Here is a 19,816-nt window from a genome sequence, read left to right on the forward strand (position 1 = left end):
CCACCGCCAAGTTGTAAAAAAGTGATTCGCACTGCTCATTCCCCGCAACAACCCCTAACCTAAATCATTTAGGGTTCCGTTGACGTCAACGCACCGCTAACCTAAACATCTGTCATTTATTCTTCCATCGATGGCGAGGCACCCCTAACCTAAATAGTTGTAATTTAGGGTTCCATCGACGCTGAGGTACGTCCTAACCATAATTGGTGTTAAGGTTCCGTCCACGTGGAGGCACCCCTACCCGAAATATATGCCATTCAGGGTTCCGTCAACGTCGAGGCACCCCTAACCTATATAGATGTCATTTAGGCTTTCGTCGACGCCAAGGCACCCCCTAACCTAAATAGCCGTCTTTGAGGGTTCCAACGATGCCGAGGAACCCCTAACCCTCCCGTCCTCGGGCGCCCCGAGAAATCCCCTAACCCGCTTCTTCCTTTTCTTCTCTCCTCTTCTCTTGTTTTTCTTCTTCTTCTCCTCTTCTCCTATTTTTCTTTTTCCTTTTCTTCTTCTTCTTCTTCTTCTTCTTCTTCTTCTTCTTCTTCTTCTTCTTCTTCTTCTTCTTCTTCTTCTTCTTCTTCTTCTTTTCTTCTCCTCCCGCTTTTCTTCTCCTCTTCTTCTTTTCTTCTCCTCCCCCTCTTTTTGTGGAGCCTTTTCTTCTCCGCCATGAGTGACCTCAGCGATGGCGTCAAAAGGAAGGAATGAGGGCTCAAGATTTGGGCATGACAAAGGCTCCACACGCCCTCCGCCAACTCCAAACAACATTGCCAAAACAAGGAGAGGATGGGGAGACCTTATTCCTCGCCGTCAATGGCGTCATCGCCTCACCACCATCAGTCAAACACTTAGACTTAACCCTAGCAAAAGCTAAGGCGACCAGAGACTCCAGAGATAACCAAGGTTAGGGTTTCTCCCACCTCGTCGGTGTCAGAAGGCACCCGAAGGTGGCGAAAGCTAGCGGCGACTACTAGGAGGAAACCTAGTCACCTAGTTCCGTGAGAGCAAGCGTGCCTCCTTATCCCGCAAATGAGAGGTAAAAGCCATTGCTGGTCATGTCATCGTCTCACCGATGCAAGTCAAGCTCTAGTTATTCCACTAGGAGCTCGGCAAAGACTAGACATTCACATGCGCCCTTGAGGAGTTCATGCTTCACTCCATGTACGACGAGCTCGTGGTGTCATGAATTAATCTCAATAATAAGCGAGAGATGGTGGACACAAAGGGGTGGATTCATGAAGGTTTTCCGAAAAGAGATTGAGTGATAAGAGACTAGTAAGGGCGTCTCAAAGGAGACCCTCAAAGCTCGGTATATGTCCGAATTATGGTGTTTAGACCACTTTTGCCAACCTTTTGTCATCCAATGGGGACTCCTATCGGTCCGCAGAGCGGTTTGGGCGCCCGTTTTCCCCAAATCGAAAGCAACTTGGGGGGAGCTATGTGGGAGTTCAGACATCCACTTGACAAACGAAAAGCAACCACGTGGTCATCCCCCCCTCTCTCTCATCTCTCCTCCCAACTGCATCGCACACACACACATATATCCATTGCATGCATGGCCTCCTTCTTTCTTCTCTCTTCTCCCAACTGAACAAATGGGGATTTTTTGTGATTAAGGGTTGGATGACTCCCTTCCGCATCACTATCAGGACCCTGGTCCACAGCGGTCCGCAGAGGGATACGGTGTACGATTTGGGGGTCAGCCTTGAGATGCCCTAAGAGTTATTGGGAAAGAGTATGGGACGAAGCATCATTCCACAAATCCATGGTGGCTATCCAAGTGTTGTAATTTTGCTGGAACCAGATGGAAGAAGAAAGAGGAAAGTTTTTTTTAAAGAAAACAAAACATACCAAATTTTTATTCATTGGAAATAATAGTTACATCATCAATGAGAAAGGGTATAATTTAAATCAGAAATTTCTCAAACCAATCTAGGCAACCTAGCAAGCTCACGAGCAACTTTATTTACTTTCCTATTACAATTTTCAAACCTAACAATAATAAAATAAAATCACAAACAGAATGATAGCGACCGTCGAAAATCGCCGCCATCCCCAAAGAAAGAGGAAAGAAATCGCCGCCGTCCCCAAAGAAAGAGGAAAAAAAAGAGGAAAGAACTTCACGCCATGCATTGGGTGTAGTTAGGCTCGAACACCCATTTCAATATCTTTTTATCTATGTGGAGAGTGGAGTGACGAGGCGGCCATATGTTGTTGCCACTAGCATACATGACCGTAGCAATTCACGCTTTTCCATGCGTGTACATCACAAGCTTGAATTTTTTACCTCCTAAATTGTTGCGTACAACTCATGCACGCGGGGATCCTACAGTTTGTGCCATAGTTAAATAAATATAGAACATTCTATATACATTTTTATCTAAAATTAATTCCAGACTTTATATGTTTCCAAATATTTTCATTTATTTTTTACTAGTAATAAAAGGAATAAAAAAATATCTTCTCTCCTTCTAAAATTCCAGAGTCAAACTCCATCTCCTCCACCACGCTATAGACTTTATCCCCGCTTTCCCGTACCATTCTTTCCTCTTTCTCCCCTGATTCCAACGCTGCCGCCGCGCCGTAGCTCAGCCTCGCCGCCGACCACCCCAATCCCCTCCACCACCCACGCGCGTGGGCCGGCCGGCCACCGCCGCCCCTGCTCTTCCTCGCCGGGTCCCCGCCGTTTCCACTCCGTCCGGCAATCATTGGCCATTGAGGTATGCCCTTGTGTTTCATCCAGTGATTAGCTAAACCCGGCAGGCCATCTAGATCTTGGTGCGCTGCTTACAGATCTGCCGGTGCCTACGGAGTAGTTCCATACGTCTAGTTTGATTGCTGCTGCCGTGTTCAATTTCTTGTTCTTATGATTTTTTTTTCTACCCGCAGGGTTTGATGCTTTTCCTGTCCTATTATCAATTTCTCGTTTGGGGAAGATCGTGCGAGATAGAAGAAAGGGCGGACTGGATTGTAATCTGAGCTCTGGTGGATCTAGACTGGAAGTTGCATGAGAAAAAGTTCAGAAATTTCCATGAAAGCTTCGTCGTCGATGGCAAGCGACGCTTCAGGGAACACTGACCCTGGCCAACAGGGTGCTCGTTTCAGTTCCATGGACCAGTCTTGCTTTGCAAGACCTGGCCAGTCAATCCCTGGCTACCCCCCATTCTTTGGCCCTCAGTCTTCCAACTTTTACCTTCCTGATGACAGTGTGGCTAAAGCATGTGATCCGTTCGAGCCGAATCCTCCTCAGAACAATCCTGTGGCAGATTGGGACCCTCAGGCCATGCTGAGCAACCTAACCTTCCTTGAGCAGAAGATCAAGCAGGTGAAAGATATCGTGCAGTCCATGGGTAACCGAGGGAGCCAAGATGTTGGTGGTTCCTGCGAGCTTGCCGCAAAGCAGCAGCTCGTCACCGCTGATCTCACTTCCATCATAATTCAGCTCATCTCGACTGCCGGCTCCATGCTTCCTTCCATGAAGACCCCGCTGCTTAGCAGCAATCCAGCGGTCAGGCAGCTCAACACGCCTGGTTCTCCCATGGGCTTTGGCTCGATTGTGAATCAGCGGCCAAGCACAGTCAGGGAGGAGATGGTTCCTGACATTACCAAGACCCCTGACTATGAGGATCTGATGAATACCCTTAATCCAGCCCATGATGAAAAGGATGATCTGATCAAATGCCCAAATCCTTGTGTTGGGGAAGGGCCTGAGCCGGTTCCGATGGAAGACCATGACGTGAAGGAGAGCGATGATGGTGGCGAGGCAGAGCATCTCCCCCCTGGTTCTTATGTGGTCTTGCAATTGGAGAAGGAGGAGATTTTAGCACCACACACTCATTTCTGTGTGATATGTGGCAAGGGTTTCAAGAGGGATGCTAACCTAAGGATGCACATGAGGGGCCATGGAGACGAGTACAAAACTCCCGCAGCTCTTGCCAAACCCATGAGAGATTCTGTCTCAGATCCTACACCAGTTACAAGGTACTCGTGCCCATATGTCGGTTGCAAGCGGAACAAAGAGCACAGGAAGTTCCAGCCCCTCAAGACAATCTTGTGTGTGAAGAACCACTACAAGAGAAGCCACTGCGACAAGAGGTATACCTGCAGCCGATGCAACACCAAGAAGTTCTCAGTCATTGCGGACTTGAAGACTCATGAGAAGCACTGTGGGCGTGACAAGTGGCTCTGCTCATGTGGAACAACTTTCTCAAGAAAGGACAAGCTGTTCGGCCATGTCGCGCTTTTCCAAGGGCACACACCTGCTCTTCCAATGGATGATATTAAAGCAACAGGAGCATCGGAGCAGCCTCAGGGGAGCGAGGCGATGGACGACATGGTGGGGAGCACAGGGTATAACTTCCCAGGCAGCACGTCTGATGGTATTCCGAATCTAGACATGAAAGTTGCCGATGACACACGTGGTTATTTCTCTCCCTTGAACTTCGACCCCTGCTTCGGCGCCCTCGATGACTTCGCCCGACCTGGATTCGACATCTCCGAGAACCCCTTCTCCTTCCTGCCTTCAGGACCGGGTTCCTGCAGCTTTGGGCAGCTTAGTGGAGACAGCTGATGGAGTTCGTCGCCGTAGACAACCATGATGGTGTCGATTGTTATGTATGAATGTTATATGTATGACCGTCTCAGTTCTTCCTCTATTCAGGGAGCCATTTTGGTCCATGCTTCTTTCTTAAGTGTACTTTTAGTTTGTGGTCATCAATAATGATCTTACATATAGATTTGAAAGTCACAATTGTTAAATATATTATTATTTTCTTTATCTGTGTTGGCGCCTCGCAATCAATATCTTGTCATATCAGGGTGGAAGAGCAACAAAATAAAAACATTGAATGCAATCCCAGCCGAGCAAAAGCCAAGATGGAGATCACCATATCAGTGAAGTCAATAATACTTGTGAAATTTTACCTCTTGTGAAATAGTATTTGCTTATCATTTGGTCTTACTGGCAACTTCAGCTGTTCTGAAATTTATCTCCTGGACAATTAATTTCACTTGGAGCAATCTGTTAAAATTGATTGCATTTTCATGGAAAATAGCATCAAGATTGCATGAGCACATCAATTGATCCTCGGCCAGAATATTTTAGCAGGTCAAGTAACCACGTCAAGGCAAACAAATAGAGCTCATACAGCCAGCCAAATGTAAAAAATACATAATAAAATAAAACGAAACAAAACAGCTGGATTTCTCATGGCCCTCATGGATGGACACTCACACAAATACATCAAAAGAATGCACCACCATCCATAGCTGCGAAAATATCTGGACTTGATAGATCGCCAGTTGACATCTCAATCAAATTAGATTCGATTTATCATTCAGGCGCGGCAACAGAAAGATGGACGCTTACTACACAAATTGGCAAATTATATAACAAGCCAGGAGCGGTCTCTATAGGTAGTAACCAGTACTCTTGTATTACTCCCTCCGTTCCTAAATATTTGTCTTTCTAGACATTTTAAATGACTATTACATACGGATGTATGTAGACATGTTTTAGAGTGTAGATTCACTCATTTTGCTCCGTATGTAGTCACTTGTTGAAATGCCTAGAAAGACAAGTATTTAGGAACGGAGGGAGTATATAACAAGCCAGGAGCGGTCTCTATAGGTAGTAACCAGTAGTCTTGAATAATTTGCCCTTTGATTGAGCGCGTACTAATATAGTACATAGATATCCAGATGTATACTAGAAAATGTACATCAACTCCTGCCAGATAATAGTCCAATGTCCTGGGGATAACTGCTGGCACCCTACTACTCTAGTTCCCAACAACGATCTCGTCGAAGTTCCAGTCCCTGACAAGATCCCTTGAAACAGCACGGCTCCGTTGAAGGCGAGGAGCACCCTCAATGCCTTGTCCAGTGGCCATTACAGGTGTCACCTTTGAGGTTCCCACACAGTTAGCAGGTCCTGCGGCCAAAATTTTCCGCGATAGGCAGGCAACAGCAGCTCCACACCTGTTTTCCTCCTCTGAGCTTGAGACTGAATAACTTCTGAAAGACTGTGAAGGGCTGCTCATGCCATGGCATACGAGACACGCTAGACTCATGATTGATGGTAGAGCTGAAATTACTGCAACAGAAGAGCCAAGTATCAGAACAATATTTCAGCATAATTGCAAAATTCTATCAACCCAAGGCTTGCGTTGTAGTATCCGATGACAGGCAAAACAAAGAGCCACAGGTGAAGCTCTTATGAGGTCAATGAGGACTGAGATCTCCCTTTTTAGTCACATAACTCATTAACTTGTTGAATTATCTAGAGTCCAGTGAATAATTTGATAATAATCCCCTCATTTCATGACTAATATATTTTGCCTCGCTGTTCGAACTCTCCCTATCAGCTGAACTATTAAGAACAACTCCGGGATGGATTCTGAAACAAACATATCCAAACAAAAATGGCAAGCCCAAGCATTTTCTTTAGCAAAGACTGCTGTTTGAGTAAGCAAAAAAGGAAAGCACATCAGGCAATTCAAATTACTTCCTGAGAATGTTTTATCATAATTATCAGCATCAGTTCCAGATTACATTAGCTCAACCATTGGAAAACGGCAATATGTGACTATTAATTAATACGTAATTGATATGCAAGTTCAACAGTTTTGAGTTAATTGACGCAACATCATGCAATCCAGAAAGCAACACAGAAAATAAACCACATAAACAACAGATCTTGGCAGATTGATAAAGAAAAAGGTAATGACAAAATTTTAAGCATATCCTTAAGAGAACTGGTCATCTACCTTGTGGTTAGCACAAGCAAGAAAACTCCATGAAGGGATTAGCGCAATTAGTGGATGTTTTGATAACTGACAAATCCCTAAATTTTCTCCAGCTTTCCTAGAGTGCATCGGTCTCGGAGATTTGCAAATTCAGCCAGCGATTAACGGACACTTTGACAACGGACGAATCCCTAAATTTTCTCCAGCTTTCCTAGAGTGCCTTGGCACCGGAGATTTGCAAATTGGGCCCTATATAAATGATGGAGGGAGCACATACTATTTGAGTGACTGGGCATCAGAGTTATTTGGTACAAGCATAAATTATTCCAGCGAAGATGAACATGACGGTTCGACGCCAGTTTTTTTTTTTATCAAAACAGGCAAGATAGCATGCAATGCCCCGTTGTTCCCCACGACACTAGAAAACTACCGTCACGACTCTTGGAAAAATTCGCAATCAAAATTTTGAGAGACCCAACTAGAGGCGGGTCTAGATGGTGCGCGGGTGCGAGCGACGCACCCACAGATTGTGGAAGTCGGGTGGGGTTTCAACGAATCACTGGGCAAAAACAAGATCATACCTGAAAACCCCCCAATGCTCAAAATCGCGGACGGGGCGGAGACAGCAGGGACGCGACGAGGAGGAACGGGAACGGAGACGGCGGCGGGGGTTGGGAGGGGGGACAATCGAGGGCGTCGGCGGTGAGGCGGAGGTACGGCCGGCGTTAGAGATGTAGGTCAGGACCCTCGGGGTAGGAAGGGGAAGAGAGGAGACGAGACAGGCTCGGAGGAAATTTGCCAACAAAAAGAAACAGGTCCGGTTGGGAGCAGCCATTATAATTTGTCCCACCGCAAAATCGGGGAACAGCCACATGTGGGCTGTTAATGGGCCTTGGCTGGTTGGTAGCGTGTTGTCGGGTCAAAGGCAAACAGCGTCGCCAGAGCTAATTTTCTAGTCAGAGCTGTATCTCGCTCAACGCGAGATGGAAGCTCGTCTCTCCCGTCATTGCTTAGCCGGCCCGCATTGGTGTTCTTTTTTTGTTCGCTGGCTTCTGACCGCACTGCTGTTCATTGAGTTGGTCCGTTTTTCTTTCGGTTCTCTTTGTTTCTTCATGGTTTATTTATTTTTCAGACTTACTTCTTAACCGGGTTTTTTATTTCTTTCTCAGTTTCACTGAGTTTTTCCGTACGATTTCTTCGGTTCCTCTGTTTCTTTCTTGGTTGTGCTGGGTTTTTTTTTGCTTCATTTATCTTCAGGTTTTATTTCATTTTTTGGTTTTCTTTGTTTTTATTACTTTCTCAGTTTTCATTGTTTTCATTCTTTTTTAAAGGTTTCTCCATTTCTCTTTGTTTATTTATCTATTTTTATTGGTCACTTTTTCGTTCGACACATGTCCATTTTTTCAATACACAGTGTAAACTATTAGTGTATACATGAAATTTTTTGTTGATACATGTTGCACTTTTTTTGAAAATAAGATGTATATTTTAAAATTATATATTTTGAAGACTTGTTTGAATACATAGTTTACATTTTGGCAAATATATGTTTTGATGTCTATTTTTCCCATACAAATTCTACATTTTTTGTATACATAAGAATTGTTTCCTTACACATGCTTAACATTTTACAAATATGTGCTTAACATTGTTTCATATATGATGTCTACATTTTTATACATATGAGGCATTGTGCATAGATATTAAACATTTTTGTACACGTTTAAATTTTCTATACATGCTTAACATTTTATTCATACACATTATACATTTTTTTGTATACTATGCAAACATTTTTTGCATTTTGTAAGCATTTTTAAAAATAGCAGGAACATTTTTTATTGTCAAAAACATTTTTTGAAGCGTATCACATTTTTTACAATCGCGCTAACAGTTTTATTATTATTATGTTAACATTTTCAAATTTGCAGTTTGAAATGTCTTTAAGTAAATATAATTTTCTGAAATCCGTGCATTCAGAATATTTTCTAAAAGATGGACAAAAAAGAAGAACGACAAAAGCCACGATTTACCTATGCAATCGAGGGCGAGCCGCGAGGGACCGAGCTGTGATATTTGTTGGGTGGGCGGAGCCCATGTATTGTGCGCTTGAAGAGAGTGCTTTCTTTCAACTCGTGGCAAGAGAGACATAGGGGTTGTTTGGATTATGCCCATGCCAGCCTGCCAACTCGTGGGCACGCCAAAAACTTGGCGAACGTTTTGCTCGCTCACGTCTCAACCAAGTATTGGCGTGAAAATGAACTGCAGACTAGACGCGAACCAAATAGTTGGCGTCCATCCAAATACAAGCCTAGCGCCCAGTCAACGCCCCTTTTTGGGCTAAGAAGCTTCCGGCACGAAACCAAACATGCCCATAGCACTACCCTTATTTTCTCACACGTTGCGAGTTGTAACTCAGTCTCGCCTCACGACGCAAGGGAGTGGACCGCCCCCAGTAACACTTCGGCTTGGTTTCTTCTCTCTGTGTGTTTTTCTTATCAGCTTTTCTATTTTTTTTTGTTTTTCATTTTTTTTGTTTTCCGATTTTCTTGTGTTCCTTCACTGGGTTTCTTCCTTTGACCTTTTCTTTTTCTTCTTTCAACTCATGTATATATTTTTAATACACCTTTTACATTTTTGTTATACATATGGTTTTTTTATACACATTGAACATTTTACAAATACATGATGCATAATTTATTCACATACTACTTGTTAGATCTATGTTAAACATTTTTTGAATGCATGTTGAATATTTTCTTAAAACTACGAGAAAATTTGCTTCAGGCTACAAACCTTGATCTTCAAGGCCCAGCCGATATTCATGCATTACATATTAGCCCAGATACCTATATTTAACCCTTACTAAATCTAAGGATCCACGAGGGCTATTGTATTACAAAGAGATGGAGATTGGATGGTGATGGTGTAGACGAATGATGATGATGCCGCAGTGAAGCCCTTCTATCGACTCCCCTTTGGATTTCTTCCGGAGGCTAGGGTTCTTTGTTCTGGAGTAGTTTTTGATGGCTGTAGTCTGTAGACGTCCGATCCTCGATACGATCGTGTGGGTAGAAGTATTGGAACAGGGGTGACAATGACAATATGTACGACCGGCAGTACGAGTGTGCGTGATTATACCAAACACCGTCGATCGCTACGAACCCTTTTGTTCTTTCTTTTTACGGCAGTCTTTTATCGTCCCAATTAACATGATTTTGACACCATATCCTTGGGATTCTTTCCTTGTGCCACAAAATACCTCCGTTGATGAAATCCCGACGAAAATAGATAGAAGGGTACGGGAACGCGGTTAAATCGTGAAAAACCTAACACCCAAAAAAAGACGTATTTTTACGCAAAAAATGGACTCGTTACCCTCCACCCATGGGCTACGCCTCGACCCCGTACAGTGGCGACCCTCCAGGCAGGGGCGCACTCACCTTGAGGCGGCAGAACCTTGAAGGAGCGACAGGAACGCTACACCGACAATAACACATGATTCGGGTCAAGGGAGGAGATCAGGAGGAGGAAACATGGGGGAGATGAAGGGGTGCACCGCCCCATCGCCGCTTACTCATGGGCTAGCCTTTGGCCGACGGGACGACGCGGGGGCAAGCAAATCTAAAAATCTAAAATGTGGTAGTAATTTGTAATTTACTGGTGACTCACATGATGCATGTCGCAGTCAAATCTGAAGCCATGATGGTAGCTCCGTGACAGAGAGACATGCTACTCTTTTTCCTGGAATCACAGAGACTGCTGACCGTGAGGTAATTAACTACGGAAATACTTCACGCACGACGTTCGGCGGGACGACACTCGCACGACGTTAATTCAACAGTCTGCTGTTGTGGTGTAATACTTTTTTTTTGCGGCTTGATGTCGTCCGTGTAGCGGTGCTCAATCAACTATGCAGCCAGGCACATCATTTCTGCCTTTTATTATATGTTTATTATATATACATCAACAAAAAAGAACAAAATGTATTTTTATTCAAGCAAACAGCTCAAAAAGGAAAGAAAATCGATTTTTTTATAGTGATACATGTCTCATTCATAACATAAAAAACAAAGTATAAGTTACGTAAAGACCGACAAGACAAAACTGAAAACATAGTAGAACCTCTCTGAGCTTGACACCAACGCTCATCACCTATCTCCGGCATCATCACAGCAGTCATTGAAGAAAAGAGTGACGAATCACCACCTCACCCGAGCTTGAACTAGTGGTGATTCGTCAAATAATTTAGTGTAAAATAGTTCGAGCTCTGTAACCTAGTACAAATAATTTTACATTAAATTTGAACTAGCTCTACACGCTAGTTCAAATAGTTTTACACTAATCTTGAACTAGGTTATGCAGCTTTTACGCTAGTTCAAATTATTTGTACTAGGTTATAGAGTTAGTTCAACTCTAGTGTATAATTATTTGTACTAGGTTATGCAGCTTTGCAGACCTCCAAGGTGGCTCACCAAAAATGAAGCCCTTGCCGTTGAACGAATCTGACAGGGTAACACCCTGGACACGTCATCGAACTCCAGATCTGGCACCCCACCACGACTAAGACGCCGAAGGAGGAAACCATACATGCCATCCATGAACCGCGAGTCCAGCATATGTTCCGTCTTACAGATGTCGTCGATGCAGACCACAATCTGCATCTGCTCCTGGACTACCTCCCAAGCTCCGCGCCGACGGTGGAGCAAACGCCGTCGCAACGGCAGAGCCCGAGGACACAGGTCCACCACGAGGATGCCGCCGCCGTCACGCCATCCTTACTTGAACAGACTGGTTTCCAAATCCATTCCCAACCATAGGATCGATGGCCTTGTCAAGGAAGAATCTAAAGAATATTTATTCAGCGTCGTCATCGTTGCCACCGAAGCAAAGACAATGAACAATCTAAAAACCTAAACTACGAGGGAGTAAAATTAATCCATACGCATGAATCCGGCAGCCCCTCGCCACCGACGACCGAGGTCACCGCCGGGCCGCCGAAGAACGGCGGTGGAAGATCAGCCTCTCCTGGCGCCGTCAGGGAGAGGAAAACGTATCGCTGGTTCCTGGGCGTTGTACTTGGAAAGAAAACAGATCAGAAAGCTGCAAATCGCTGCTGCTACTGTTGAAGCAAGCACTCCTACGTGCTTGTCCGTTTCGGGGAAGGCGGATGAGGAAAGAGCCTGTCCGGTGTCCGAGGTGGCACGAGGCCCGTGCACGGAGGACGCCCGCCCCCTTTCGCGCACGACGGGCACGCGCCGAGCGCGTGGGGAACGTGCCCGGGCGTGTGCTCCTGCGCAGCCGGCACACGCCCCGGATCTGCTGCGCCCGCGGCAGCTCGCCGCATCCGTGTATCTCGAGATCGATCAGAGTTCGAACCTAGGAGTACAGTACCTGGGTACGAACTGAACTGCGTCCCCAAAAAAGTACGAACTGAAAATGGGAGGCAGTGAATTTTCTCAACCTGGGTACTTTCCACAGCTTGCAGGATGTGGTTTCGCCCGTCAATTTCTCGAACGATGAACAGCGACCTGGTTGGAATGTTGGATAGTACTTTGAGAAAGGCTCTAACGACGACGATGCATCGGTTTCACTGTCAACTTGTACAGACAAATGGAGTCTGGACACCATCCTTTTCAGATTTAGTAGATACCACTATAAAACACAACGTATGACATTGATACTTGTCTGAGTATTGAAGAAGAGTAGACTAAAATAAAAGAGAAAAGTCTAAAATAAACCTTAAATTCATACTCCAGGTCTGAATCAAATCATGAACTCAAAATCCTTGAAATTGGCACCCTGTACTCTTTAATCCCGGTCTATCCTGGTTGATTTATGTTAAATACTTGTTTGTCAAACCGGGGAAAGGACTATCCCAGCTGGGATCACACGCTTCTCTCACTGACTATATGGGCCCACATGTCATATCCATCTTCTTCCCTACATAATCTCTCTTTCTTTTCTGCTCTATAAATTTTCTATCCAGATCCATCATCACGGTATGCTAATTGCAGATGAGTCAAAAAAGGAGACGGGGAATTGGGAATCAGAACTAGCCCAACTGGATGCCAACAAAACAATGAACAATTACACCACTAATCCATCACCTCCACTGTGTGAGAGAAACCGGTGTGCACAGTGGAGCCGGGGCAGCGTGAGCACAGCTGAACAGGAGATTCTGGCGGCGAGGTGCTCCTGCACGAACCGCCCGTGCGCACAGCCACACATGGGAGCATTGGGATGGGAAGTAGGTGTGGCATGCGGCCGCTGGCCGCACATCAGGTTGGGCTGCTCCCGGCAAAGTGTTGACACGTTTGTCGCACTCTGTCACGAACTCCGGCACCCATCAACCGCGGCGAGAGCGACAAGCAGACGGGCTAACGGTGAGGCCGACCCAATTTGGCATCATCCGTGCTCTTGGCTCTGGCAATGGCGGAGGATTTCGAGTGCGACGAGCACGGGCGTCACGATGTTCATCCCCACCGGCGGTCGCCTCTGGCCTCTTCCCGCCGACCATAGTGGCGACGACGGACCTCTCCTGGTACCTCGACGGGACGGGTGTGGCTTCGAGGTGGGGTAAAGATGTGGCGGCGGGATGGATCTGAGAAGAAAGAGATTTTGGGGTGGAGAGAGCGTGGGCAGGCGAAGATGAATATGACACATGGGCCCATGTAGTCAGCGACAGTGGTGATCAGGATCATACTTTTTTCTGTTCCGCAAACGAACACGTAGCAGAAATCAGCCGGTATAGACCGGGACTAGATAGTACGGAGTGCCAGTTTCAGGGATTTTAAGTTCAGGGTTTGATTCAGACTTGAAGTACAAGTTTAAGGTTTATTGTAGACTTTTCCCAAAATAAAATACGTCTGCAATCATTAAACTTGTCTGAGTACGTGCAATCCAGACCTTAAATTCAGGGTGTCTCCACTTTGTCCTAAAAATTGCTAAAGGGCTCAACACTTTCTTTTTCTTTGATTTTTCATGCGTACCGGAATGTCGCAATGAACGGTTTTTTTAATGGGTCCAGTTGTGGTCGTGTTCTCTTTTTATTTACAACACTACGTGTACTTGTTAACTTGAACGTTTTTATAAATGGTTGTCTGCATCACATGGTGCACCCCCCCCCTTCCCCCCGCGCGGGCGCCGCCACTCACACACCTCTCAAGTGGAACCTACATCAGAGTTTACCCCAACCATTAGGAACCCCTAACCCCTAAATTCCACCTCCACTCATCCTCGCCACCACCACTTGGCCACCCGTTGCAGTTGTGTCCCGAGTCGCCGCCTCTCCTACCATCGCTCATCACTACCATGGCCCATCCTCTCATGTTGTTTCTCGTCTTGAGTCACCTCCATCGATAGTCAATTCAGCACAACACATGTCATCTTCACACATCATCACCATGATAGTCAAGTCATCATAAAGGCATCATCAATCAATCTTCAAGTACCCATCATTGCCTTCTTACGCCACGCTAAACCAAGCACCGTTACAATATCAACAGTCAAACAAAAACATCAGAAGGGGATTGTATAGAACCCCTTAAAGAACTTGGAGGACTTAAACGAAGCAGTTGCACCTCCTCAGCAAATACGGTAGCTTTGGGAAGGTACAAAGGCCTTTTTTTGCGGGTACATACAAGAGACGCTGTAGGACCCTTTAAGAAAGTTTGAGGACCCAGGGTCTTTTTGATTCATGAGCTTGTAAAAATGTAGGATTGGAATGGCATGCCCATTCATCCTCCATGATTTTGGTTCATTCGATTAAAAAGACAAAAACAATTTTTATAGGCCTAAGTGTATGCTAAATTTCCTCTCGTTTTTCTCCGCTAACCCTAGGCGGGTATGAAAAATTCTCCCCTCCAGACTTCATCGACGAGCCCATGGATTCGCCTCCCCTCTACATGCCACTCCAGTGGCCGGTGGCAGGGAGGGGAATCACGGTGCCTTCACTCCGGTTAGTAGTTTAGATTAGGGTTTGGTCCTCGCAAGTGCGACGCTCAGGCGGATGGCGGCTCCTTCTTCGAGTTTGTCCTTTGGACTCCGGTCCTCCTTGAGTTCGTCTGTCTGGATGTAGTCGACAGAGCTACGGCATAGAATCCTATTGTCGCCTTGGGGCGGTGAGGTTAGTGTTTCTCATCATGTGGCGAATTTGGTGCTAGGTACTTCAAATTTATGCAAGGGTTCAACGACGACGACTGCGGCTCCATGGCTAGTTACTTCAGATCTATGCAAGACTTTCCAGCTGTCATCGACAAGGTCAAGCCGTCTCCGCTAAAGGAGTAGCGATAGAGGCTCGTTCTGGCGGCAGTGGTGGTCGTTCGCTGGTCTCAAAATCTCGATGTAATCTTTGTTATATTTGAGATGCTTTGTACTTTTGATGAATTTTTTGCAATAGATCTGATCTTTTTCAAAAAAAAATGTATGCTACATTTTCTATGAAATGTAGCGGAAAGAAATCCTTCCTACAGATCAAACTTCGGTTGATACGGAAAAAATACATTGAAAATTCCAATATTTTAAGAATTATTTGAAAATCCTATGAATCAAATAGGTCTTTTAAAAACAGAGCTTTTGGGGCATCTCATTCGTCACATTACAGTAATAGGGTGACATCTCCCGCAAGAGATCCGGGCGATGCCCACGCGATTCCGCGCGACGCAACCGGCCAAACGGCCGGGGCCGCACCGACTCCAGATCATGCCGCCTCTCCCGCATACGCACGTCTCCCGCCATCCCCTGCGCCGATTCGATAGGTAGGTGGCGCGATTCTCCGACTCTACCGCACTGGCGTCATCACACACAGTACGAATTCAGGATCATGCCGTGATCCATCCATGGCCGCCTGCCGTCGCCGTGCTCCTGCACGCCATTCACGGGGAAAGCACCGCATTTCTTTTTTCCTTTTTGCTGGGAAGGATATCGTCATGGGCAGCATCATTATCAATTTACCCACCACGTGAGGCGTACACATCCGTGTAAAGTCGCACGGTCCATTTTACTACCCCGGAGCGGAAGATTCCCAGAGAAAAAAGAGCGTATTTTGATAGCGAAAAGCGAAGTGAAAGGGCGGAATGCAGCGTGAATCGTGTCGCGTACCTCCTTGTCCGAGCTCGCCCGTCGTGCTGCGCGCTGCCCCGATCCCGTACTGTACCCCGGCCGGCCGCCACGGTCGGTATATGATGCCCGCCACGCCCCCCGTCGCATTTGCACAGCCCCTTCCGGCTCAGTTTGCCGGCACGCACACGCAACAGACCAGGCCCGACTGAAGAAGAACGGAATGGACGCCACCCGCGCCCTCCTCCTGCCCCGCTCCGACGGCGCCGTGCCCGGCGTCGTCGACTTCCGCGGCGGCCCCGCGCCCCGCGCCTCCACCGGCCGATGGTCCGCCGCCATGTTCGTCCTCGGTACGTGCGGCCCCGATCCAGCCCATGATGATCATCGATCGAGGGGAGGGGTGGCCTTAATTTGGGTTCTTTTTTGGGATTGAAGGTGTGGAGATCGCGGAGCGGTTCGCGTACCACGGCGTGTCGGCCAACCTCATCAGCTACCTGACGGGCCCGCTTGGGGAGTCCACGGCCGGCGCCGCCGCGGCGATCAACGCGTGGAGCGGCGTCGCCACGATGCTGCCGCTGCTGGTGGCCTGCGTCGCCGACGCCTGGCTCGGCCGGTTCCGCACCATCGTGCTCGCCTCCGTCCTCTTCGTCGTGGTCAGCCCACTTTTCCCCTCCCCTCCCGTAAAAATTCCCCTTTTTGACATAAAAAGTGCTCCATGAACGAACGAACCCCTTTCTGTCTGCCCTCCCCCAATCAATCAAGCCCGCGCACTCCCACTGACAGAGAAGCGCGTCCAGCTGACCACTGACAGCCGGGTTTGCCGTTGCAGAGCATGGGCATGCTGACCCTGTCCTCGGCGCTCCCGGTGTTCCACTCGGACGGGTGCACCAGCTTCACCTCGCTGTCGGGCGCGTGCTCGCCGTCGCCGGTGCAGGTGACCATCTTCTACGTCTCGCTCTACCTGGTGGCGCTGGCGGAGGCCGGGCACAAGCCGTGCGCGCAGGCGTTCGGCGCCGACCAGTTCGACCAGCACCACCCCGAGGAGTCCGTCTCCCGGAGCTCCTTCTTCAACTGGTGGTACTTCGGCATGTGCTCCGGCACCGCCGCCACCACCATGGTCTCCAGCTACATCCAGGACAACATCGGCTGGGGCCTCGGCTTCGGCATCCCCTGCCTCGTCATGGTCTTGGCGCTCGCCATGTTCCTGCTCGGCACCCGCCGCTACCGCTACTACACCTCCACCCAGTCCAGCCCCTTCGCCCGCCTCGCCAGGGCCTTCGTCGCGCTCCTCAAAGGCTCCAAGTCCAGCCAATGCGCCAAGTATGATCACTCATCAATCATCATCCATCGTTCTCGTTTGAAATCTGCAATTTGGCCATGAGAATTCTGAATGCATCATGCTGTCAGGCTTACCAATTAATGTGTTTGGTCTCTTGCGACGAACAGCACTCTTGCCGGCGAGGATGGAGAATTCAACGCGGAGCACCGCGAGGAGGTTCGGGGCCTGCTGCGGCTGTTCCCCATCTGGGCGACGTGCATCATCTACGCCGTCATCTTCTCCCAGTCCTCGACCTTCTTCACGAAGCAGGCCGCGACGCTGGACCGGCGGATCGGGGCCACCTTCCGCGTGCCGCCGGCGGCGCTGCAGACGTTCATCAGCCTGACCATCATCACCTTCATCCCGGTCTACGACCGGCTGTTCGTGCCGGCGGCGCGGCGGTTCACGCGCCTGTCCTCGGGCATCACCATGCTGCAGAGGATCGGCACGGGCCTCGTCCTGGCGCTGGTGGCCATGGTGGTGGCGGCGCTGGTGGAGGCGAGGCGGCTGGGCGTGGCGCGGGAGGCCGGCCTCGTGGACGACCCCAAGGCGGCGCTGCCGATGAGCCTGTGGTGGATGGTGCCGCAGTACGTGCTGTTCGGGCTGTCGGACGTGTTCGCCATGATCGGGCTGCAGGAGTTCTTCTACGACCAGGTGCCCGACGCGCTGCGCAGCCTGGGGCTGGCCTTCTTCCTCAGCATCTTCGGGGTGGGCCACTTCCTCAGCAGCTTCCTCATCTCCGCCATCGACGGCGCCACCAAGAAGGGCGGCGCCAGCTGGTTCTCCAACAACCTCAACCGCGCCCACCTCGACTACTTCTACTGGCTGCTCGCCGGGCTCTGCGCGGCGGAGCTGGCCGCGTTCGTGGTTGTCTCGCGCGTCTATGTTTACAAGAAGAGGGTGGCTCACCATGACCATGACGACGGTGGCGCTGTCATGTGATCGCTTGTAAGGTGGTTTTCTTTTTTGCGAATGTACAGATGTATAGCGCTATAGTATAATGTTGTGCCGAGTTCAGCTATACTGCAAGTTTCTTTTAGAAACACCTGTAATTTTACGGGGATGGGCTCTAGACAAACGTTTTTTTTTTTTGAAATTAACTGTCGCCGCTTTATTTATTAAACGAACTCGGGAATCTCATCCGATACAATCTCAAGAATGCAGTCTGGTGGAGATGATAGCCACTCCTGCGAGCCCTCATCACCCATTCCCACCTTAGCTAACCTATCAGCGGCGGCATTTGCACAACGGCGAACCCACGGAACTCTAACAGAAACAAAATGCATCAGCATCGCCTTGACTTCTTCCATGATCGACCCCAGGGCGGAGAGGTACATGTCCGGCCTGTTAAGCATCGAAACCACCCTTGTGGAGTCGCTCTCGAGATGAAGCCTTGACACGTCTGTTTTACTCGCTAGCTCGATTGCTTTCTTACATGCCAGAAGCTCCACCTTGTCCGGGTCATCCACATGTCCCAGGAAATGGCACGAAGCTGCTCGGAATGCACCTTTGTGATCTCGCAGCATCACACCATCGCCCCCTTCTCCCGGTGTTTGGAAACCGATCCATCTGCATTGGCTTTGATCCAACCCGGCTCCGGCGGCTCCCACGCCTCTCTTTCCCTCACCACCCGCGGGATCACCTCCTTCTTGTGGATCTCCTCCCACTCTTTCACATACGCAGCCACAGATAGTGATATTTCATGTGGCTCAGCTATCTTCCTGTAACGCCCTCGATGCGGCTATATCTTCTACGTGTCGAAGCATGACTTAGAGGCATAACCGCATTGAAAGCAATGTCGCAAGTGAGGTAATCTTCGCAAACAACCCATGTAATACATAAAGGGAAAGAGATACATAGTTGGCTTACAATCGCCACTTCACACAATTACAAGAATAAAGCATTACATCATCCAGATATAAACAAGGTCCGACTACAGAACCAAACTAAAAGAAGACTACCCCAAAAGCTACACAGATCACCGATCGTCCCGACTGGGCTCCACTACTGATCAACTAGAACGAAATAACACAAAGGACAAGATCTTCATCGAGCTCCTCCTTGAGCTTGGTTGCGTCACCTGCACAGTTCATCGGCACCTGCAAATTGGTTTTGGAAGTAACTGTGAGTCACGGGGACTCAACAATCTCACACCCTCGCGATCACGACTATTTAAGCTTATAGGAAGGGTAAAAGGTATGAGGTGGAGCTGCAGCAAGCGACTAGCATATATGTGGCTAACATACGCAAATGAGAGTGAGAAGAGAAGGCAAAAGCATGGTCGACGAACTATGATCAAGAAGTGATCCTAGAACAACCTACGTCAAGCATAACTCCAACATCGTGTTCACTTCCCGGACTCCGCCGAGAAGAGACCATCACGGTTACACACGCGGTTGGTGCATTTTAATTAAGGTCAACTTCAGGTTTTCTACAACCGGACATTAACAAATTCCCATCTGCCCATAACCGCGGGCACGGCTTTCGAAAGTTCAAATCCCTGCAGGGGTGTCCCAACTTAGCCCATCACAAGCTCTCACGGTCAACGAAGGATATTCCTTCTAGCGGGAAGACCCGATCAGACTCGGAATCCCGGTTACAAGACATTTCGACAATGGTAAAACAAGACCAGCAAAGCCACCCAGATGTGCTGACAAATCCCGATAGGAGCTGCACATATCTCGTTCTCAGGGCACAC

General features: G+C 48.1%; 3 protein-coding genes across 3 annotated transcripts; 2 read left to right on the forward strand and 1 right to left on the reverse strand.

The window, feature by feature from the left end:
* Window positions 1-2,513: 2,513 nt before the first annotated feature.
* LOC119269743 (zinc finger protein STOP1 homolog) lies at window positions 2,514-4,771 on the forward strand. Its single transcript, XM_037551658.1, has 2 exons — window positions 2,514-2,714; window positions 2,884-4,771. Exon 2 carries the CDS (start codon window positions 3,002-3,004, stop codon window positions 4,562-4,564), a length of 1,563 nt encoding a protein of 520 aa, XP_037407555.1. The 5' UTR covers window positions 2,514-2,714; window positions 2,884-3,001; the 3' UTR covers window positions 4,565-4,771.
* Window positions 4,772-5,378: 607 nt separating this feature from the next.
* On the reverse strand, window positions 5,379-7,547 carry LOC119269744. Its single transcript, XM_037551659.1, has 2 exons — window positions 7,322-7,547; window positions 5,379-6,088 (listed from the first exon to the last, which is right to left on the reverse strand). The coding sequence occupies exon 2, from the start codon at window positions 6,063-6,065 to the stop codon at window positions 5,775-5,777; it is 291 nt and encodes a 96-aa protein (XP_037407556.1). The 5' UTR covers window positions 6,066-6,088; window positions 7,322-7,547; the 3' UTR covers window positions 5,379-5,774.
* An 8,367-nt stretch (window positions 7,548-15,914) lies between these two features.
* LOC119269745 (protein NRT1/ PTR FAMILY 5.10-like) lies at window positions 15,915-18,196 on the forward strand. Its single transcript, XM_037551660.1, has 4 exons — window positions 15,915-16,150; window positions 16,236-16,453; window positions 16,630-17,120; window positions 17,247-18,196. Exons 1-4 carry the CDS (start codon window positions 16,024-16,026, stop codon window positions 18,058-18,060), a joined length of 1,650 nt encoding a protein of 549 aa, XP_037407557.1. The 5' UTR covers window positions 15,915-16,023; the 3' UTR covers window positions 18,061-18,196.
* Window positions 18,197-19,816: the final 1,620 nt, after the last annotated feature.

This window comes from Triticum dicoccoides, chromosome 3A (genome assembly GCF_002162155.2).
Source record: "Triticum dicoccoides isolate Atlit2015 ecotype Zavitan chromosome 3A, WEW_v2.0, whole genome shotgun sequence".
In the NCBI taxonomy this organism is placed as follows: Eukaryota; Viridiplantae; Streptophyta; class Magnoliopsida; order Poales; family Poaceae; genus Triticum; species Triticum dicoccoides.